Raw genomic sequence first — 23866 nt, forward strand, 5'->3', positions numbered from 1 at the left:
TCTTTCGAAAACAAATAATTTCTTGATTTAAAAAAAAAATCATGCCGTTTTCCCATGGAAATCAAAGGCAAAAGATTGCACTACATTATCGGTAAATCTCTTCCGTGTTGCGTTCACCATGAGGTCGCTGAACTGTCATTAACATATTTAAAAGAGCTATGTAATTTGACACGTGGGCATCATCCAGCATTTTGATTGGTTAATTAGCGACTTGACCTGTCCGGTCAATGATGCGTCACGTGAGCATTCAAAAACATGGCAGATATCGTATCGGCTGTTTACATGTGACTGAAATCATTCGCTTACGGGGAAACTAAGTTGAATTTTACTTGCATTTTATAACAATTCAACGTTATTGTAATCACTGCTAAATAATAATCACCAATATCAACACTTCGAAAACAAGTAAGTTATTCACTTGTGACCCGCAGCATGGCCGGATCGAGCTATCGTTATGTGATCATTTGCTACTAAGCAGTGCATTCGTGTTTTTATTTGAAACTTCTGTTAGAATATACTTTTCGTTACATTAAAAATACTGAGTACTTTTTGTATCATGTGGAATTTTTTTTTTTGATTGACTGTAATTTTTCAACATTTCGTAACGCCTATTTTAGAACCAAAATAAGGCCTTTCACTCTTCCCCGACGCCTATTCAAGAGATTGTACGATGTATTGTTTGTTTTGTGCATGTGTTGTGGACAAAAAATGACCACGCCCATTTAGTGATTGCAGTATGTACGTAATAGAAACCGCACCCCGAACTTGAGCTTTTGATCCCAATTTTTAAATTGATACATTGTAATATAAACCGCGGTTTATAATAGGACTTTAACGGTACTGATCATCATATTTCAATGAGACTTGCTACATAGATCTTCTAGGACTATGCAGAGACCTGATTAGTTTTAGGGTAAATAATTCTGGATATTAATTACCTAATTTGCATAATTAGTTAATTTTTTCCATAAATGTTCAACTGATATATTAAGAACCACTAAATGGATTTTATTGAAACTTTTATAGAGTATTCGTCATCACATTTCAATGAACCTAGGACTATGCAGGGATCCAATTAGTTTTTGGTAAATATTTATGCTTATTAATCAGGTAATTAAAATAATTAACACTGATATCTCAATTACTGATCATCACATTTGAATAAAATTTGGTACATAAAGGCTCTAGAACAATAGACAGGCCCGATTAATTTTGGGTTGAAATTTGTTCATATTAATTCTCTAATAATAATTCATAGTGTTTTTGTTCTAATCACATTTCAATGAAACTTGGTATATAGATATTACATTACACAGGCCTTATTAGTTTTACACTCAAATTTGTTACCTGATTTACATAATTAGTTTTCAGCTATTCCATCAATATCTTAAGTACAAGTAATTTTTAATTAATTTTTAAAATGTCTTCAATACTCTCAGCACACGGGAGTTCTTTCTAAGTTTTCTTTGATTCCTGATTTGTAGAAATCAAAATACTTGTTTCTCAACTTATCTCGTTAGATTCAAGATAGTAAGTGTTTATCGGTAAAATAATTGCTTTATTTTATTATCACTTGCATGCCAGCTGACTGTGTGTGCATTGTAAAATGCTTCTTTGATCATATTCAAAATGGCTGACTGGTGGCTACTGGTATTTTGTTTTAAAAAATGCTGTTCAGAGATACATCTCTGACATGTTTTTCACAAGACATGTTTACATATTCACCACTGTATGAACTTGCACTTAAAACAGATGTCATGTCATGTTTTTTTTTTGCTTTTAGTTGCAACTCAAGCTAAGGCTTCATTATCAGTTATGAGAGATCCACGTACAGGTAAAGCAATCCAGATGCGTAATTCATATGCTGTTAGTGTGTGGCGTAAAGTTAAAGCCAAGTTAGATGGGCGTGATCCAGAAACTAGTAAAAGATTATCAGTGGCAGAACAGGTAAACAAATACTTTTACAAAATATTATATCCTCATTTAATTGAAACTATCCAGTCACCATTAAATTGGGGCTGTGTAGTTATACTGTATAATTCTCTGGATTTAAAAAGATGATTGGACATTGAAATCAAGGTCTCATGACATTGCCCTCTAGCTATGTCAGGATTTGATACCTATTTTATTAAATCTTAACAATTATAATTACAATTATAATTATAAATATAGCTGCATAGCAGCGATGACGGGTTTCGAGCCTGCGTGGGTCATGACAAATTGCACTTGCTCGATGTGATTATTTGACGAACGTTTCATGTCTAGAATGCAAGATAGCAGACAAACTACACAACATATGGATTTGATTTCACAGGAATATGATAAACTTAATGCAAGGACAAATAGTTCATGAGTTATAGAACTTTTTCTCTTTTACTAAATCCAAGATGGCTGCCAAAGGAAGCCATTTTTAAAAATCTACTTCAGTAACTTTGTAGAGCTATCAACAGAGATACTATATGCTAAATTGCTTTTCAAACAAGCAAGCAGTTTTTAACAAGATATTTTTTTGAGATTTTTTGAATTTTTGTGATAAATTCAACATGGCCGCCAAAACCACTTGAATCATGGGAAATATTTCCATGAACACATAATCATCTCATTGAGCGGATGTTGTATGCCAAGTTTTGTTTAAATCTGGCAAATTGTTCACAAGTTATAGCGTGCTTTCACTTTTTACTAAATCCAACATGGCTGCCAAAGGAAGCCATTTTTCGAAAATCTGCTTCAGTAACTTTGTAGAGCTATCGACAGAGATACTATATGCTGAATTGCTTTTCAAACAAGGAAGCAGTTTTTAACAAGATAATTTTTTGAGGTTTTTTGAATTTTTGTGATAAATTCAACATGGCCGCCAAAACCACTTGAATCATGGGAAATATTTCCATGAACGCATAATCATCTCATTGAGCGGATGTTGTATGCCAAGTTTTGTTTAAATCTGGCAAATCGTTCATAAGTTATAGTGTACTTTCACTTTTTACTAAATCCAAGATGGCTGCCAAAAGAAGCCATTTTTCGAAAATCTGCTACAGTTACTTTGTAGAGCTATCAACAGAGATACTATATGCTAAATTGATTGTCAAACAAACAAGCAGTTTTTAAGAAGATAATTTTTTGAGGTTTTTTGCAATTTTTTGATAAATTCAATATGGCCGCCAAAACCACTTGAATCATGGGAAATATTTTTATGAACACATAATCATCTTATTGAAGGGATGTTGTATGCCAACTTTGGTTTAAATCTAGCAAATTGTTCATGAGTTATAGCGTACTTTCACTTTTTATTAAATCCAAGATGGCTGCCAAAGGAAGCCATTTTTCAAAAATCTGCGTCAGTCACTTTGTAGGGCTATGGCCATAGGTGCTGCAAAGCAAATGTATAATCACATGAATGAGCCATTTTTGAGAAGAAGATTTTAAAAGTTTTTTGTCAATTTTCGGAAAATCCAATATGGCGGCCAAGGTCACAAGACCGCTAAAGATTTTTTTGCTGATATTTGCTAGACATGAGCTAATGATGCCACACAAAAAAACCGGAAGTTCCTAGACCCTCAGAAAGTGGTGCAATTGAGCACTTCCGGTTTGTGTTCTACCCAAGATGGCGGCCAGGTCATGTGACCTACATGGCTGGTTTTGGGGTATGAACCACAACTCATGGCCCTTTATCAGCATGCAGAATAGCAAATCAATCGCAGCATTATTTTTCAAGTTACAGTGGTTACAAAAAACGGCGGAAAAATAATAATAAGCAAAGCAATTACAATAGGGTTTCGACCCATAGGGCTCGAAACCCTAAATACAACATCCATCTAGTATGGTGCTACATGGTCTGCTTTTTAACATTTTGAGCACGAAAGTTTTTTCACATTTCACAAAATAAATTTTGTTAATAATTTTGACTATGCCAAACAAAGCCATTACAGGAAATTGGCCAGTTTATTACATGACTGCAAATTGTGTTGTAAATGTTATTTACATATCATTCACACTTTCACAACACTCAGCGCAAGGCAGTCAACTAGTAAAAATGTTTAACCAAATGTGTGGCCAGAAAAAAGCCCTGGTACTAGCAATAATATTCTATTCCTTTCTCCCTTACAGGTTGACTTTGTCATCCGTGATGCTACCAATTTTGATAATTTAGCACAGCTCTATGAAGGTTGGACTGCTTGGGTATGAAAATATAGTACGACCTGCTCTAAAAAGGGAGCAAGATCAAAGTTCCTCACTATATAAAAAGCAACAAGGAAAAACAAGGCCATTCGCCTAGAACAAGGTTCCTTGAGAAACAAAAAACGCTCTGTCAGTCATAACTGTTGACTATAACAGTGCAAGACAGACCAGTACACCAATTAATATAATACAAAAGAAGACCAGATATCCAATCAAACAAAAGACAACCACCAAAACCAAGAGAGTCATGATGTCCCAGGTAGAGGGAGGTAGCCAGGGTACATCTTTGATTCTTGACGATGGCCTAGAAGATACTGTTCAGCGGTACCATGGCTTGGTTTCCACATTCCCATGTTTATGAATACTACATCTACATAACCAATCAAAACTAGTTGACTAAATTACTGAGATTAGAAAAAGGGAGAAAAGAAATTGTATTCGTTACAGGGAATGATAAAGTCTTTTGACAATTTTTTTTTTATTATTATTATTATTACTTTTCTGCAGTTTATAACAAAATGGATACATCATCACACACACACTGCAGTACTGACAGCAAGTAGATAGCTGTACAAAGGGTTAAATCATTTTGTTCTGTGATTATAAGGTAAAAAAAATGACATCGTTACAACATAAAAAAAAAACTTTATTAGCCACATATGCACGATCTAAATCTTGGCACTCTTAAAATAAAAATTATTCAAAATCTACAAAAAATAAAATAATGTTGTATTTTTTATTTGCTCTGGTTGAGCCATAAATAGATGACAAATGAGATGAAAGATGGGTTAGAACCATACACGTAGAAACTGCTTGAGGTTTGTGGCTATGATAATTGACTCTGACAACAATAGTTTTTTGTAATTGTGACTTTAGCATTTCCATGTCCCTAGTATTCCAGAAATAATAAGACTTTTATTAGTGATATTATTATCCATTATGGGGTTTATTGTATAAGTAGACAGTTGAGTATTCCGAGTTACTCCCCCTTTCTGTTGATTTAATGTATACATTATCCTATTATGAGCGTAGATTGCACTTTAGATATTGTTATTAATTTTCTTTCTGCAAACACTATCATTGTAATCGTTTTTACTGACGTCTTATTAGGTAGGGCTCATCTATACCGTATATACACCAAGATATATATTAGTACTTTGTGACATAAGACTAAACATTGCACTTATCTTTCATTATTCAAAATATTGATTTAAGATATTGTTGTTGATTAGTGTGCACCCACTGTACTGCACATAGATGGATATAGTTTTTTCAACTTTCCAGCAATCAACAAGTGTTAAATTCAGTGCATAATTATTACTGACTATCACAATGACATGCAATAAGGTCTTAGATGTGTGTCAGTGAAGTGTTGAACCCCTTATACTTTATATATATTTCTAGCACAGTTGTACAGGTATATATACAGTCTAATGTTGGAGGGTTTAATGAATTTTGAATTCCGAACAAGTTGAACATGTCTATTACCATGTTATTTTGATAATATTCTTGTATGCACAACTATACACATTACAGGTCATCATCTCAAAAGTGTGAATTCAGTTTTATTTGATTTTATTGTATGGCTTACATTAACACCCCCCCCCCCCACCACCACCACCACCACTCCATCGTCTAACAAGGCATACCCGGTAGTACTGCATACCTCTGTTTGTCCCCAAATTCTACAGTAAATCAAAAATGAACCAGGATTTTTTTTTATATGGAGGTGGATAGGTTGAAAGTGTACTAAATAATTAGTTTTGCACAGTCAGTTGTTTCTATTGAAAATGAATTTGACTGACACTCTGTTTACATGAAGATGCCATTCCTAACTACTAGTGGTATACCTGGTAATAGCTATACTGCTATCAAAGAAAGTAGTCCTGTCAATGTATTGTTACTGTGATACCAACAAGTGGGCTGTGTGCATTGCCTAGCTCATTCGAAGAGTTGAGTCGAGACTGTTGAAAACTAACACTATCCACGTTTATGTCGTTGGTATGACAGTAATAGCTTTCAGACGTTACATATTTTTTTTTATTGGCCAGTTTGATTGGTTTTCAGTTTTGGAGCTTTGCCAACTGTATGTCCAGCACATTACAACAGATGTTGGCTACACGGTCTTGAACGTTACAAAACGGAGGAGTTTAAGATGAGAAGTAACATCTGTGAAATTATCAATTTGTTTACAGTCACATGATATCTCTGAAACTGTATTGATTTATACCAATTTTTCTTGGCCTAAAAGTCATCTGTCCCTGACCTCTATCAGCTAATGTAAATGGGGTTTCAGTCATATGTATTGCACTATTAACCATTGTTTTTTAATTCTTCCACTGTATAAGATGTATGTAGAATCAGCTGTAAGTCTAGATTAAGGTGATATACAGAAGTTCCATGTGTCTTGTTCCAATATCAAGTGATACTATGTGTGTTATATTTTATTACATTTAAACGTTAATCATTGTAGGTGCAATTTCAGTCAAAGGTTATCTTTTAATAACACCATGGAACTATAAATCATCTTATGTAGAAACAATTTTACTGATGTCTTGAGAAGCACACGTCTACTTCAGTCGTGGCGCTGTTTCCCTAATCAGTTCTTTGAAATACTGTAAAATACTTTATTTTCGCTTGGAATTAATTTGAACATAAAAGCCAGCGAACATGCCTTTTTTCCTATATTTTACAGTCAACGAAAACATCCATAATGTCTTTTCAGCAAAAATTAATTCCAGCTAAAATAAAGTATTTTACAGTAAGCACATTCACAGATTGGGTTACATGTCATTTGCTAAGATCCAAAAAAAATTACCGGTAGATTTATTTCTGGTCCGCATGCACTTAAGTTCCAAAGTCCATGCTTGGATTTTTTTTTATTTGAAACAAAGAAAAAAAAAAGATGTATGTGCCTGCCGTTGGTGGTGCAATATCTTGTTGACGCATGCATAGACCAACTTGAACTTTTCTTGATGTTTCATTAAAAAAAAAAGATGTATGTGCCTGCCGTTGGTGGTGCAATATCTTGTTGACGCATGCATAGACCAACTTGAACTTTTCTTGATGTTTCATTAAAAAAAAAAGATGTATGTGCCTGCCGTTGGTGGTGCAATATCTTGTTGACGCATGCATAGACCAACTTGAACTTTTCTTGATGTTTCATTAAAAAAAAAAGATGTATGTGCCTGCCGTTGGTGGTGCAATATCTTGTTGACGCATGCATAGACCAACTTGAACTTTTCTTGATGTTTCATTAAAAAAAAAAAGATGTATGTGCCTGCCGTTGGTGGTGCAATATCTTGTTGACGCATGCATAGACCAACTTGAACTTTTCTTGATGTTTCATTAAAAAAAAAAGATGTATGTGCCTGCCGTTGGTGGTGCAATATCTTGTTGACGCATGCATAGACCAACTTGAACTTTTCTTGATGTTTCATTAAAAAAAAAAGATGTATGTGCCTGCCGTTGGTGGTGCAATATCTTGTTGACGCATGCATAGACCAACTTGAACTTTTCTTGATGTTTCATTAAAAAAAAAAGATGTATGTGCCTGCCGTTGGTGGTGCAATATCTTGTTGACGCATGCATAGACCAACTTGAACTTTTCTTGATGTTTCATTAAAAAAAAAAGATGTATGTGCCTGCCGTTGGTGGTGCAATATCTTGTTGACGCATGCATAGACCAACTTGAACTTTTCTTGATGTTTCATTAAAAAAAAAAAGATGTATGTGCCTGCCGTTGGTGGTGCAATATCTTGTTGACGCATGCATAGACCAACTTGAACTTTTCTTGATGTTTCATTAAAAAAAAAAGATGTATGTGCCTGCCGTTGGTGGTGCAATATCTTGTTGACGCATGCATAGACCAACTTGAACTTTTCTTGATGTTTCATTAAAAAAAAAAGCTTCACAACAACATGCTTGCAAGTTTTTTTTGTTTACATTCGCACAAATCGACTTTCTTGATGTTTCATATAAAAAAAACCCACAAAACCCCCTCACTGAATCGGTTTTTTTTTTTTAAAGAAACTTTGGACCAGAAACGGATCTGTTTTTTGTTTTTTTTGACCTAATAAAGCATAATGTGTTCATCTATTACATGTAGGTAGGGTCATTTTACCATTACATGTGAACTAACTCAGATGGGTATGAATTATCTTATTGCATGTTAATATCTACTAAATGTAAGGTGAGCTCCATCAGGATTTTTTGTTTTGCTTCAGGCATGTTAGAACTGTATTTCAATCTGCTTAATATTATTGAAACCTACTATAATCATTCTTTAGTCAAATGTGTGGCACATTGCGACTTGCACAAGACACTTTGTCTTTACATTATTAACTGCCTGCTTTCTATCAAAGACCTCAACTTCAACAGTATACAAACAAATTATAATTGTCTGATACCAAGTTGTATTTCTCTGTTAAGTATCCCATTTCTGTGATGGGGTCACCGGTGAATTTAGTCTATTTGTCCAGATCTAAATAGTTTACCTGGCAATGCACCTATTCTAGTGTAGTGGTCATGACACCAGTTCCATTTAATTGTATTTTAATATTAAACATAGTACCTTCAAATTCTGTTCTAGTTTTTATGTTTCTATTGTGATTCTTAAAAATGTAATGTTTTTTTTTTTTAAGTTTTGTGATTTTAGTGTTGTATTCTCTTATTACCCCTGAAAAAAAATTAATAAATGTACATGTAGTTCGTACAGAAAAAAAAAAAGGACTAGTTGTATTTATTTTGTTCTGACAATGTTTATTTATAAAGTCGTACAAAAATACATTAAACAGTTATACAACTTTTGCAATAATAAGACATTCTTGCATAGTAAGACTGTTTTTTTATTTAGACAGTCAATCTGTTCATATTGTCATGATTGATAAAAGACTGTAGATTAGCAATCTTTGTCTCCTCACTCAAAACCACTCTAGCTGTAAATTACAGCGATCACCAAAATAAACTGATTAGGCTCCTGGACGCAACCATTTTAACAAAGGTTACTCTCGTACAGTGAAAACTGTTCACATGGCGAGTTGATGTGATTTATGGATTTGAATTCAAAGTCGTATTTGAGTGACAGTACTGCGTGAAAAATGACATTGAATCCTTTGAGTTTAAGTTCTCCATTTGGAGCATGCTGGTCAAAAATATTCCTGGTAGTGGGACTTTCAATATGCAAGTTAATTGTTCTCAAATTCCAACTGTTGAAGGCAATGTTGCGAAGGAGATAATGGTATTTCTGATCAGTTATTTTCAGCGCCTGCTGTAACAATGGTTGACATGATTTACAATACTAGTCAAAACAGAAATGTGGGTTTATCGTATACTTAATTTAAAATTATTTCAGAATAAACAATTATTAACTTTTTTCTTAAAATGTGAATTTTAGATACTTCAAACTGCATATCGATGAAAATCAATTTTAATGTGTAATCTTTGCATACATGTCTCAATTTCAACTGATTTCTGTTATTTTTATTATCTGTGGATTCTGACAGCGAAATTGAAACTTTCATTAACAAGTCATTGTTAATGACACAGTCCCCGTCCAAAATTTTTTGATCTGATGAAGTCATTGAGAATAGATTGAAACCATTAATATGAAGTGGATTTGTAAAAAAATTATGATTTAGTGCTTTTACATGAGAATTAGACATAGGGCAGTCATATTGAGTCAAATTACAAAAATAATGTTCATGTTGATGTATCTATCTATCTGGTATACTGTCTTTGTACAAAATTTAAACAGAAACGCTCATTGCATTCATGCAAAAGTAGGCATGGGTACCATGAAAAACAAAATGACCGCCAGTCGGCCATATTTGTTCGAATCACGGAAAAAATATGACGTGCACCTATAACCCAATGTGTATGATCACCATACCAACTTTGATCCAAATCGGCCTAGTCATATATGAGAAACAGCTCCAGACATGTAAAAATGACGATTTAGCACTTTTACATGAAAATTGGGCGTCAGTCAGCCATATTGAATCGAATCGCAAAAATCATGTTGGTGCAGATGTATCTCTTGGTATACTATCTTTGTACAAAATTTAAAGAGAAATATTCATTGCATTCAAGATAAAGTAGCATGGGTACCATGAAAAACAAGATGGCTGCCAGTCGGCCATATTTGTTCGAATCATGAAAAAAACATGACGTGCACCTACAACCCAATATGTATGATCATCATACCAACTTTGATCCAAATCGGCTCAGTCATCTCCGAGAAACTGCTGCAGACACGTTTAGGTATCAGAAATAGCAAATTTTACATCCAAAATGACCGCCAGTGAATCATTTTTGCTTCGATCATAAAGTAACTTGACGCGCATATGTAAGACATTATGGATTGTCTTCATGTAAAGTTTGAATGAAATCCGTCAATGGGTGTCCGAGATATAGCTCTGGACGTACGAACGGAACAAACCCAAATTAATAGTCCCCGTTTTCGGACTTCGTCCGAACAGGGACTAAAAACCAACATGTTGATTAATAGCATGCGCATCATGCAATCTGATTGGTTGAATTGGCCTATCCATGTAAAAATATTTTTTAGCAGATATATTTAGAAATTCCGAATAGAAAAGTTTTTAGTTCCCTGGTTGAATACTCCACTCACAATAGAAGGGTTGATTTTGATTTGATATCAACTTGTAGAATAGATATTTATGAATGTTATCTCCAGGGATATCTTACAATATTAGTACGGATACCAAGGTGTTAGTGAACATCCATAAAAACATCTACATTCTGTGACATGTGCCGCACAACACCTGAAACGCTGCTGAACCTTCGTTGGCAAACAAAATTATTTATATAAAACCATTTTCAATTGTAAATGGGTTTGTCAATTTACAAATACTTTTGATCCATTCTACTCGTTCCAGATACCAATTCTTCAAATGGAAGACTAGTATTATTTTTTTAAAAAAAAAAGCAAAATACAGAATATCATAAAAAAAAAACATGCTTTTACACAAACTTTGGCCATGCTGCATTCACAAAAACAAGCACACAACAAATCCATAATCTTTATCCTGTAACTCTTGCATTATCATTCAAAATATACACCTATTTATATCAAAATTGAAAACAGCATGACAGGAAAATATAGAGAGATCTGTGGAAAGTATTAAATAAGATTGGATGGAATATATTTAAATGACATACTGGCGGCGGATCCAGAAATTCGGTAAGGGGGGGCGTGCTCCCATTGACGTGCCAAAGTCCGCGCACCTCTGGTGGGCTGGATTTGTCAAATGATTTGTAAATTTGTTTTCTTTGCACGCCTCCCCCTAAATCCACGCGTGCAAGTACTGTTTAAATACTGGGACGGAATTAAAAAAAACAGGATGCCACATATATATTTGCCCAACATGATCCAATGTGAATTAGTTCGAACTCATTGAAGTGCCACAGTCATTGCAATGCAGCATGTTCTATGTGGATCTGGTATGGCAAATGTTGACACGTGGTGGAACCACCCTCCTGATTTCCGGCAGTGTTAGGAAAAGAAAATATTTATTGTAGCTAAAAAGAAAGTGTCATTTATTATTTGAAAACAGATGTTAACCCAAAACAAAGTAGTCATGGTTATCTCTTCTATAACCATTGTATAAAACTCTATTTCCTGATATCCTGTGGTGATCTTGAGGTATCTCAGGTCCTATTCGCCGACCTATAAATACAATATTAGAGTGTATGAGTGAACGATGATGCACAGAGCAATGGAAGCATAATTGCAGTTTTTTCACTACTGGAATAAACTTGTCAATGGAAATCATTTTAACTTTACATTAACTCATAATAACATAAGAGACCAAATTGAATGTCTGTTTGGTTGTTTCCAGTTAATATATGAATAAAAATATAACGCATTGGTATTAATTTAGTGTTTATCAGTTTGTAATATTGAGGCAATGCTGTACATTTGATAGCTCAACAAACATTTTGAAATCCAAGATTTTTTTATTTGCCAATGGAAAATCAGTTATTTTTTTAATGTAACTCTCAATAAATTATTATTGTTATGTAATTATGGTTAAAGAGTCTCAAAGTCATATTTTATGCTTACCATTGATAATATTATGTCTGATGTGAGCTGGGGTTGGTCTAGCTTCTCCTGGTCCCCTTTGCATTCCTAATCTATCATGTACATCAGTATATGAACTCCAGTAATTAGGTTGCCAATTTCTTCTTACAAGTACATCCTGCATATCAGCACCTCGCATATTAAATGATCGGTTGACTAAAGATGGGTAATGAGTTTCGTTGGGCTGTGAGATAAACAAATATTTACAATTGAAATAGCAAACAGTACAATTTTGCAGTGATTTGCACTTAAAATATGGTTGATTGGTTAAAAGACTTATTATTTTATCAGGACTTACATGTGTGGTTTCCTTTGACAGGTAATTTCCACCATAGTGTGTATTATAAAACTTCTGTCTGGTTATACCGATGTCAAAATGTGAGGAATGCAGAGATGGGCATGGCAATGGGCGCACTGCAGGACTGACTGACTTACTGCCACCAAATGCCTGAAAACAAAAATTTAGATTATTAGATCAGTCTGTAATGCATTCACTAATAATTTTCTCAGCAGGTTGAATTGAGCAGCATTTTCTTTATTATTATTATTGATATTTCATTATTGTTATGTAATATTCTATTCTATCCTTTCTGACAGTATAAGTTGTGTAATAATAATAAAGATATGATTATCACTGTGCATACAGGTAGGTACTCTCAGCATACCTGTTGCCGGTTGTGAAGAATTAGAAGTTGTATGCGAAAACAAATTCTATTTTTCTTAAAATTAATTGTTTAAGTTGAAATAATTAGTATATAAAACCACACAATCAAGCTGGTGTGTAATCTCTCTAGACATTCATATTTGAGGTAACCACCAGGTGTGTGACTCGTAAAGTGTTTAATATTACATTGTTCTTTGTTTATCAGATAATTCAATATACATTGCAACATACCCCAAACTTAATGTTAATTTGCACAGAAAGAAATTCTGGAAAACAAATCCTGCAGGGATTGATTAAAAAAACAAAAACAAATCTGCAAGACTAAATCTTAGAGAAAAAAATATATTTCACATAGTGTAAAAAAGAACAAAACTGAGTGAAGGAAAACAAATTTTACACAAATTGTTCTGTTGTTGCCTATCCCAGAGTTTCTAATGGTCCATTCCAGGGTCAGACAGGGGTCAATTTATACAATTACCGTATATCTCACTCACTCACTTGCAAAAAGTAGCTGTCATGTTTAAAATGTAAGTGGTTAAAATACAATGATAAAAGAGCCATACTTTTAATACAATTTCAGTGATTGAATGTAATAGCATAACCCAAACCTATGTACAATGTCTTGGTTTCTGGATTCTTTGAGTTTGAACAAATTTACAATTGGAAGCAAAGTCCATATTGTTCTTAGTTACAAAGAAATGTCTTTGTCAACAAAGCATTCAACTTTATGTTCCATTAATCTAGACCACTCAAAACCGAGTATGAACACAGCTTGACCATATATTAATAATAACATTAAGCTTACATCTTGGATGAACTAAATGCTATATAGTTATCAGAAACACAATTTACTTCTAAATCAAATAGGACAACACATTGATTATAGCTTGATACTGAGTACAGTTGCTAAGTGAAAATACAATGCTAACTTTTTTCAATTGGCAAATAGTATTGAACCAATGCGGAAAACCATGCATGTTGACAGTGTTTTGTACTAGGTAATTTCATTGCAAACTACGATATACATTTACATTTTGTAAGAGTAGAGGTAATAAAATAAAAAGATTTTGTTTCTCATCGTAAGAAAATGGGCAATGAAACAGTTTTATTTTATTTATTTTTTGTATTAAGATTAATCAATACTACAACAAGATACAAGTTCAACAATTAAAATGTAATAAATAATTCTTTCAAATATATGTATCACAGGTATATTTTGATCCACAAAACCTCTGAAACAAACATTCCACTTTACTTGGTGCACTCAACTAATATTTGAAATTGAAAAAAAAATTGTTTGAGGTGCTGGTTTGTCGGCCTAATATAGTTTACTCCTTAATAAGAATCACTGTAGAATTAAATTTTGTGATCAAATTGCATGTAATGTAATTTTGCAGGTATTATGTTTCACGGTCACATCAGACTAATCAAAACAAAGAATGACAGATCTTTAGTATGAAATTTAGCTTTACTACACTGACCAGGCATGTGTAGCTATTGCTGCAACTATCAATTTTTTTTTCTAAGATTTTCTGCGTCATAAGTGACAATTTGTAATGGCCACTGCCAAAATGTGGACAGTTAAAAGCATAGCATATACACTATATACCAACGTTGTACATTATATCACTTGCAAGTGAAAAAAGATGGCCACAAGGTTGCATCCAGGTTTACAGAGAATCTATTGAAATCCAGTTTTGTCAAGCAATTACGGTACAAGATGACAACCTACGAAATGTCAAATGTCAAACGCCACCTTAAGAGGCTAAACCTCTCTCTCTGACAGACTCTACTCACCTATTTCCCATAATAGTGTATGGAGAGTGTCATAATTTTCCATGGTCACCATTATGTGACCGATTTCAACAAAATGCGACTATTCGACTTTTAGTTTTTACATTGCATTAGCTTTGTGTAGGGTCACTTTGTCCATTCAATTGTGTCTAATACAATATTTCGGTAAGATTTGGTCATCCTTATGTGGTTACTAACATGTAAACAAAAAAATCTCAGCTATTGTTGCTTTAAACACTAAGTCATCAAACTATGATTAAGCAAGACAACATTTTCTTGTGTTTTTAATTTTGAGATTTTTGTTTATTCACAAAATTGAAAACATGTGAATGTTTAATGAGCAACATTCAGAAATTCTATATTTCTAAACTACCCACAATTAAATTTACAGTTGGTGGGTTGACTACTGCTCAACTCACTTTCCTTATTACTGTATTTTTATTACATGGCATAAACTATAGAAAATGCAAAACGTGGGATACCGTTAGTACACCAAAATAGAATTTATCAATCACATATATTTTTAATCAGATATCACATAGTAGGTGTCTAAGACCGCTATCCAGGCACATTGACTTAAAATGGGCCTATTCTGGCAGCACATATCTCCCAGGAACAGTGCCCACCACCAGGCAAACGTAACGATTTTAAAACTCACCGAAAACGATGACGTCAAATAATCCATTTTTGGTGGTTGTTTATCGAACGTCAATGTTGTTCGGTGCATCTGACGAGTACCTTTCGGTGGTCTGTCAGGCGATATAGGCGTTTTCCTGTCTTTGAAAGCGACATCACTAATCACAGTAATATCTTTAGCTCGATTTGTCAGAATAGTTGACGTCGAGTGACCTTGTCCACGGCTACGGGACGACGAGGTGGCAGACGACGAGGCCATGTTGTTGGTGTCCTGTTAACTGGATCGCAGATGAATGTGTGGCAGACCGCACGGCACGGCACGTTACGTTACTAGCAGGTAGTCATCCCGATAACTTAGAATTTCTAAAAAAAAAAAAAAAACCCCGGTCACGAATGTGTACACGAACAGTTCAAAGTATACTATTTACAAACATTTTAGTTGATAGCTGCTTGTGTCACGCATTACTCAGTAAACAAAGAAATTAATCCGCCAAGAGGGCTGAAAAATAGAACTAACATGAATACTGTTATCATAAGGCAAAATTATTAACGCTGTGTTCAGTGTGTATGTCAAGGTGTCCCTTTGTATGAATTAACACCAATTACAAGGCGACACCAGCTTTTATGTCAAATCTTCGTTTATTCCTACTTGACGCATTGATTTCAGTGTCGTCATGACAACATAGAAAGTAGTACATAGTGCCGTAAACAAATGAGCAGTCGCAAAGCAACGACGTAAACTTGACGAACATATCGTCGCAAACCACCTGTTTTATCGATTATGGCTACAATCTAGCTGTGGAATCATGGCGCTATGTTGCCGACCGCATTATTTACGTAACTGACTCTGGCCGTTCGACATACAACAACAAAATTGAAAAGAAGACGTCCAAATGAAATGGTTAGGGCGAAATTCGAATGTAGGTGGCACCAAAGAGCCACGGAACCGTTAACCGCAGATAGGCTACAATCATGATGATAATATATTTGTAGTTTGGCCTAGGGGTATTCAAAAAAAGTAAATGACACTATTGCTCAGTAAATATTTATATTACTAAAAAAAAAGTATATAATTTGAATGACAACATTATTAAAAGAGCACCGCCCAGAGGTGGCGGCACGAAATTTTGCACGTGGGCGGGGGTCTGCTTACCAGCCTTACGCCAAAGACGCGACCTTTAAACATTTTTAAATACAGACCATCTGAAACGCTATTTCCTGCATTTTGAGGGGCAAATTTTGCTGACACAAAGCTTTCAGCTTGATTTTGAAGGGGCGACGCCCTCAACATTTGTTACGAGGGACGACCTCTTCTGCCCCCTGTCCCGCCGCCACTACCGCCACCGGTATAGAATGTACATCTGTTCGTTTTTACACCGACAGTGAAAATCCTGTTTAATGAATAGAATTCTATACTAGAATAGTAAAGAACAATTTGTGTATGTGATTGTTTATTTTATTATTATTAGTTTTTATTAACATAGGGCGCCCTCTAAATTCATAACATGATGTATATGATATCGTTTGGAATGGGAGCTCAACCTTACGCTTAGCCCCGAGTACAGTCCTGTAGGTTGGCCTCCTTCCGCTGATCATCCGGCCGAATGATCAGCGGAAGGAGGCCAACCTACAGGACTGTACTCAGGGCTACCTTACGCTATAACTGCGGGAGATTGCACAATCTTTCAGCGCAATGTGTTAGGTAAAGTAAACACGATATAACACACAGTACGTGGTCATGACCTAGGAACTCGTGACTTGTAATCTTTAATCGTCTGTTTATCAGCTCTGACGCAAAATTTCGCATCGGACTAAGATTTTAAAAATGTAGAAGGAATAATCATATAAAACAACGCCACAGCTGGGCAAGTCTGTGGTATCCATACAAATCACGTGGTACGTCGCGCCCTCTAGTGACAATGCTTTTCTGAAACGTATAATGGTATTAGGGGTGACGTATGCAGATCAGATTCTGGTCCCCGGCCGTCCATCAATATTTGAAACAAATTACTATTGTTGCTTATTTATAAATTTGCTATAAGTATAACCAGAGGTACATTACTTGGGGTTTGTAACTACGGTCACATGATACCAAGATCCCGTCACAATCTCGCTCTCGCATAAGCGTTCAAACTCAGAAAAATGCGAATGCGCATGCCCGAGGTAACTAGGATACTGGGATGTCCAGGTGGATCAAAATAGCTGCCCACGATATGACGGATTACGAGAACTATATTTTCTGTACATTTTCGATGTATTACATTTTTCACTATGATAGTGGCAAGAAAAGTTTTATTTTTTCATTACAAACCTTGAACATTGATATATGTCATGTCAGAAGGTCGTAGCCTCAGTCTCGCTATCTACGAGAAGAGACATGAATGGGATCTTGACATGATGTCACCATACAGTACTATGCGAGTTGCAAACCCCAAGTAATGTACCTCTGGTATAACCTAAATGTCAGAGTTGTTTATCTGCATTGTTTGCACTCACCTACGTCACAACAGCGTGTCGTCGTTAGAGGGCGTAACTTAAAGGAGCAGTATAATGGGAACGCTCTGCATCTTGATGATTTCCTACCATTTTATGTTGCATAATAGCATTACGGGAATTACCCGCCCATATATGATATTGGCACACACCGTGTTTCAACGCCAGTCAAGATGGGCATTTAATTAACGAGTCGAAATTGTTATTAATCAATTGTAATGGTTCCTTTGAGATTGATGATTCGATAGTGGTCGATTGTCGGGAGAAGTTTTTCGTCTTTGATATTATTTTTGTCTTTTTGGCGAAAATGGGTATAAATAATAAAGGTGTACTATTTCCGGCAAGTGTGATTTTGGACAAACCATCCACACAGACAATCGGCGTACAAAAACAGACGTGGCGTATCTAAGTCACCTGACCACCGACTCAGTAAGAGTTAGTACTGCGATTACCCCCAACCGTATGTCATTAAATATCACAGCAAACCGAATATAAAGGCATCAAATGTGGAATTCACAATAAGTATTTTATGCGCGTTTTGTGATTTGTTGCTCTATAAGAGAAAAGGGAAACGCTAAGCCATTATACAGCTTTATTACCAAGGACAAATACGTCATTTCCGGAAACGACGTTTCTGCTTACAATTTATTTAGTAGCATGTGCAGCATTATTGTAGATAACAATAGACTTTATTGTACAGGAATTCGGCTAGGTTGAGTCTGGGGATTGTGCATAATAATATTAATCATATATGCTATTCGACCCCAAAACATAAATCATTGTATCCAACCCAAGGAGTACAGCTATTCCATCCTACTGAATCGTCGACAAATTCGCTCACCGGGCTACGGTCGTGTCGCACGTTTAGAATATTATTTAGTTCTTCTTTTAATCAAGACTTACGGATTGGAGTTTTAATACTCGTCTGACCTTTTTGCTTCGGGTGACTTCACCAAGACCAAACCGGTGCACGTTTGCGTATAGTTTCCTACGTCATCTATGTACACAGTAACCATACTACGTGAATGGTAGCACCGGTAGGGGGTATAATAGTCAGCGACCGAGCTGACAACTTGCCAGCTGCGGAATACTTCACCCAGGATACCTAATCACAGGTACTGTTGTGGCATACAACGATGCATACCAGTTGAATTCATCGTAGTGCGATTGGTAAATGCCGAATTGGGCTAATTGGACTATATGATACCGAGTCGGTTTTTCAGTAGCTCAACAATGCTTGCTCACCGGACGTTAGCGGCACATAGCCTGAAACTTTAGCTGTGTTTTAGTTTTATAAACAGCGATAGCATATTATACGTGCTCAGTGAAGTATACGATAGCATAAACCAAAGGTTGTGATACAGTCGGGCGTCGTGGACGTGTTGCTGTTTATAAATGGCAGTTACCCCGACAGCGCCTATAATTTGATTGTCATTCGCTGTGTTTTCGGCGCGAACACTTCAGACTGTTTAAATACGCGTGATCCTGATAACACTGACAGATACGTTCGACTACGGTCGGTCACACAACAGACATGGCAATGTCGTTACCTACTGTACCCTCCGAATTTCAGCTGTTTCAGAAAGCACAGTCTTTGGGAATCGTCCAAAAGGAGGCGACTAACTTGGTTGGACAAAGCTCGCATCCCAGAGTGTCAACAAGTACCAAAGTTGAAGATTCCGTAAGCCCGATCGCAAGCAAACCACCGAGTGACAAAATAGTCAGAAACTATAAACTGAAGTTGCCAATAATACAGCATCCGTTTCGTGATCGTCCTGCAATCATATCTCGTTCTTTGCGTCCAGAATTGTCTGGAATTGGGACGATTTCGCTTAATACGTCCGTTATGCCGAAAGTATATTCGTCGCCCGACTACAGCGATGGACAATACGACGCGGAACCTCCGCGTAATTACATGTCCCATACCATCTCATGTGAGCGAAGCCATTCTAAAACAGTGGAACTGTTGCGGCTACCTACAATGAGGTCGAAAACAAACATGGAATACTTATTTAAGAAGAAGAAGAAGAAAGAGCAAGACAAGAAGAGAAACAAACACGTAAATCACTTGGACATCACCAACAGCGCTCCAGAATTTATTCTACCGAAAGAAATAACCACACGCAACCGTGGGATAGTTGAACAGCCTGAAGGAAACAAGAAACAGAACAACGATGAAGTGAACACGCCTTATAAGCCAGAAGGCTCCGCGATTACCACAACACAGAAGAGACCAAAATTTAATTTTCTACACGGGCCTGTAGACTTTTACACTGGAAAATATCCTTTAATTATTTTAGACCGAGAAATGCGAAAAAAACAACGAGCAGTTTTCAAAACACTTGGGATGAAGTCGAACTTCTCCAGGGAATGGCAAGTAGGAAGCGACGAGCTTACACGGTCGAAAACCGAACTACTGCCCGTCGAATCCTCGGTAGAGCATTGCAAAGAAAGGTATAAGACCGTGAATAATGTGTCGGACTGGATCGGCGGCTTACAATGTAAACAGAAGAAGCTACACAATAGGAAATTCCTGCCACCGAATACATCTTAAGCTGTGTCCATTACATTTTAATTGTGTTTTGAAGCTAATCACGTTTTGTGCTGCTTGCTTTTTATCTTAAGCTGGCGTTGACCCGTGTTAATACAACTTCGGCCGGGTAATTTTGTGTTACGCTCACTTTGGAAGTGCACACTTGTAAAACTTACGATACAGTAATATCGTGTCACCGTGTCGACACTTATTTGAATGTCTACTATAGTAACTATACTGGCTAGGCTTTGGCGTCGTCGACTTTTAAAATATGTCTTTGTCCAGAGTTCCGGACTGTTGCTTAGATTGTTTAGCACATCATAATCGAAGAATCGCGAATATGTGAACCTTCCATTCTCATCGAATAACTGACGGTCCCAGTGATCTTCGGGTCTAGAGACGGTATCAAGGAATTAATTAGGCGATAAATAGGCAAACAAAAATATCGCTTTCGCTCAGTCACAATGCCTCGTTTAAGTATGAAAGCAATCAAATGAAAATTTCTTGTTTGGACTGAACTTTATGTGGAGGTTGTTTTACGATCATTTGCCGGTAGTTAAGTTATTGATCTTGTTTTTGAAATGTACATAAAGGGACAGGGCATCCAGAAAGAAACATTTCACCTTGGTGATCCTATTCCGGTCACTGGTTTTATCAGACCACTTGCATCCCGTACGTAGACTAACAATCAACAATGTGTCAATAAGCAGAGTGCCTGCAATTATACGAAGTTCATACTATATTAATGAGTACGTTTTCACCGTTATTTCACAGGAAGCCCAGCAACTATGATCAACTGTATTATTAGTTGCTCTTTCACATTTCGCTGAAGCCTTGCCTATATTTTACCTATATCTGCAGAATAAATCAAGAAAACTACACAAATTGACTCAATTTACGAATAATTAACGGTTTGCCCGAACGAACGGCACAGTTGGAAGCGTGGCCTGTTCAGCGTTTTGTCAAAAACCAATCAAAAGACTAGTTACGAACCACATCGAGGTCACGACTCGGTTATCGGTAAAATGTAGGTAAGTCTTTGGCGAAATTTGTAGGAGCAACTAATATTCTTCAACCTGGTATTTTTTTTAGATTTTATTTTTTATTCTTTTCGTCTGTTTTTTCGAGTTTAAAAAATGTGTGCTGGCTGCAGCCTTCATCCCTTGTCTATTTCTTACACTAGATACCAGCCGATACCCCCCCCCCCCCGCTCATAGAGACTGCGTATTATAGTTGATTTAAGTTCCTGGGCTCCCTGTGGTTATTTATACTACACTCAGCAGAAGAGCGTACCTGATACCGAGGGTCGAACACTTGACCAACATTGTATCTATCTATCAACACTGACATGAACACGTTCGTCACCAAATAGTTCAAGTACACCTTTCCATTCCCTAGACGACCTTGGCGTAGTATATTTCGATTAGTGACAATATAGCGATGATTAAAAGCACTGACTGATCAGTTGACCGTGTTTATGATGGATTGAAGCATATAATACGCTATCCCGCTCTTAAAAAAAACACAAAAACATCTGCGTCCGTTTGTCAAGTGGATTTATAAATAACTACTTTTAATTTTACTTAATTTGCATGTTTAATACTAGATCAATGTTCAAATAAGATGAACAACATTTTCTTTTAAGAGCGAGGGCACAGAGAAGATATATTACAACAATTTCCTTCAATCATGCGACGATATTGTCTGAAAGAATGTTGTGTACCAGTCATAATAAAACGAGCTGTCATTCTATTCACATCTACACGGCTATAATTCTAAATTCATTTCAAGTGGTAATTCTACTAGGATAAAAATAATATACAATTTATGAGTTCGTTACGACCAGTCACGTGTCACTATGCTAATTCTTGCGTCACGATCAGTTACGTGCGCATTTCCCCTGCTCCGATGAGCATTTGCTTGACATATTGTTATCGCACTATAATTTCTTTTCTTTTTTTATTTGAGGTATTGGTAGAAAGTACAGGTCGGGTAGGTCGGTGTTTTTTTTTGGGGGGGGGTCACTAATTTTCGTGCAAGTGTTGAGGGGATGGTTACAGTAATCTGTGTAGGCATAAGGGGGAGGGTCGCAATTTTGTGTGCAATTCAAGCCTCATGACACCACAGTAAACGTAGCCGAGATTTTATGCACAGTCTGGTTGTCTGTATTGCTTCAACACACACCTGTTCTTATTGCTCATTCAGCAGTTGTATTTACATTGAATGACATGTTAAAAACTTAACTAATATTCAGAGCTATAATGAGGACCCACTGTCTGATTATTCTAATAATGAACCATCAGAAAGTGGAAATGAACTTGAAAGTTTCCAGCCGGTACTATACACCAGATCTGGGAGAAAAAAGTTACAGTTTAGCGACAAGCAATTCACCAATGGGGAAAATAATATTTATGTACGAGTACTCAGTGCTGGATTAAAACACATAGATTTATTGTAGTGTAATATTGTGATATAATATGTGTTTACAATACCAATAGCCACTGTTTGTTTATATGTATTTCAGCAGATTGTAATTAACATGAAAATGCAACTTTTACACATTACTTAATAACCTGAGTATGAATAATATTTGATCTAGCAGTGGTGTGTCTAGCAACTGTCTACTATAAAGGTACAACCGGTTACCTATGGTTCTCCTTTCTCATTCCACTGCAATGTTTGGCTACAAGGCAGACCTTTCTTCCTCACCCACCCTTCACTTCACTTGGCTTTCTTTGTTATAAATTTGATCTTTTTTTAGTGTAGGTTGTATAGTATAATTGTAGAATTTTTTGATCATGAATGTATTTACCCCAAGCTAGGGGAAACCTTTTTTGGTATCGTGGCTGTGCTGGCATGCAGCCACAAGCTTACGTATTTAACAATTCATTGTGAATGACATAGTCCCCGTTGGAATTAGGGGAAATGTTATTCATGCCAAAAATAAAGTTGCGGACCAAAAGTATAGTTAGTAATCTAGAGTGAATTAATGGCTGAGCCCTTATCAACAGAAATTAAAAAGTTAAAAAGGGCAATAAATAAAAAACATAAATTGTTTTCAAAAATGGTTAGATGTAATTATAATCCGGACAGCGTGGCTAAATATAAACGCTATAGAAATTATGTGACGAATGCTCTAAGAGATGCCAAACGTAATTTCTATTCAGAACAGTTTCTTGAATATAATGGGAAAACCGATAAAACCTGGAAAATAATAAATGAAATATTAGGAAGAAGACATTCAAAAACAAAATTACCGGACCACATTGATGTCCATTACCCCGGTAGCAACGTTACGACTACACTGAATGACCAAGATGCAATAGACTATTTTCCGTTCACTGCGAGAATCACGCGTTATGCGTGAAATCGAACGTAAAAACAGGACAAACAAAGGTCATAGCGTCTTAGTCGCGTCAAACATCGCGTGGGATTCGACAAACGCAAAAGTATTTCGGGGACATTT

General features: G+C 36.0%; 3 protein-coding genes across 3 annotated transcripts in view; 2 read left to right on the forward strand and 1 right to left on the reverse strand.

The window, feature by feature from the left end:
• Positions 1-8095, forward strand: part of LOC102809421 (serine/threonine-protein kinase SMG1-like) — a 128738-nt gene extending 120643 nt beyond the window's left edge. Inside the window, exons 69-70 of the mRNA XM_085502004.1 lie at positions 1784-1947; positions 4105-8095. Of these exons, the coding sequence (XP_085358130.1) occupies positions 1784-1947; positions 4105-4182 (242 nt within the window). The 3' untranslated portion in view covers positions 4183-8095. The remainder of the gene's footprint in view (positions 1-1783; positions 1948-4104) is intronic.
• An 816-nt stretch (positions 8096-8911) lies between these two features.
• On the reverse strand, positions 8912-15984 carry LOC100370273 (uncharacterized). Its single transcript, XM_002738624.4, has 5 exons — positions 15892-15984; positions 15397-15737; positions 12579-12728; positions 12263-12464; positions 8912-11866 (listed from the first exon to the last, which is right to left on the reverse strand). Exons 2-5 carry the CDS (start codon positions 15631-15633, stop codon positions 11757-11759), a joined length of 699 nt encoding a protein of 232 aa, XP_002738670.1. The 5' UTR covers positions 15634-15737; positions 15892-15984; the 3' UTR covers positions 8912-11756.
• Positions 15985-18948: 2964 nt separating this feature from the next.
• Positions 18949-22972, forward strand: LOC144359414 (uncharacterized). The gene has a single exon (XM_078012560.2). It carries the CDS (start codon positions 19402-19404, stop codon positions 20419-20421), a length of 1020 nt encoding a protein of 339 aa, XP_077868686.1. The 5' UTR covers positions 18949-19401; the 3' UTR covers positions 20422-22972.
• The last annotated feature ends 894 nt before the right edge of the window (positions 22973-23866 follow it).

Source organism: Saccoglossus kowalevskii, chromosome 8 (assembly GCF_978046115.1).
Source record: "Saccoglossus kowalevskii chromosome 8, keSacKowa6.1, whole genome shotgun sequence".
Lineage (NCBI taxonomy): Eukaryota > Metazoa > Hemichordata > Enteropneusta > Harrimaniidae > Saccoglossus > Saccoglossus kowalevskii.

Bases quoted from the DNA above. Each gene is read 5' to 3' on its own strand.
- LOC100370273 (XM_002738624.4), bottom strand. From the start codon at position 15,633: ATGGCCTCGTCGTCTGCCACCTCGTCGTCCCGTAGCCGTGGACAAGGT. The intron at 12,729-15,396 runs GTGAGTTTTAAA...TTTTGTTTTCAG, and splicing joins ATTTGACGTCATCGTTTTCG to GCATTTGGTGGCAGTAAGTC. The intron at 12,465-12,578 runs GTAAGTCCTGAT...TTTATCTCACAG, and splicing joins TGTCAAAGGAAACCACACAT to CCCAACGAAACTCATTACCC.
- LOC144359414 (XM_078012560.2), top strand. From the start codon at position 19,402: ATGGCAATGTCGTTACCTACTGTACCCTCCGAATTTCAGCTGTTTCAG.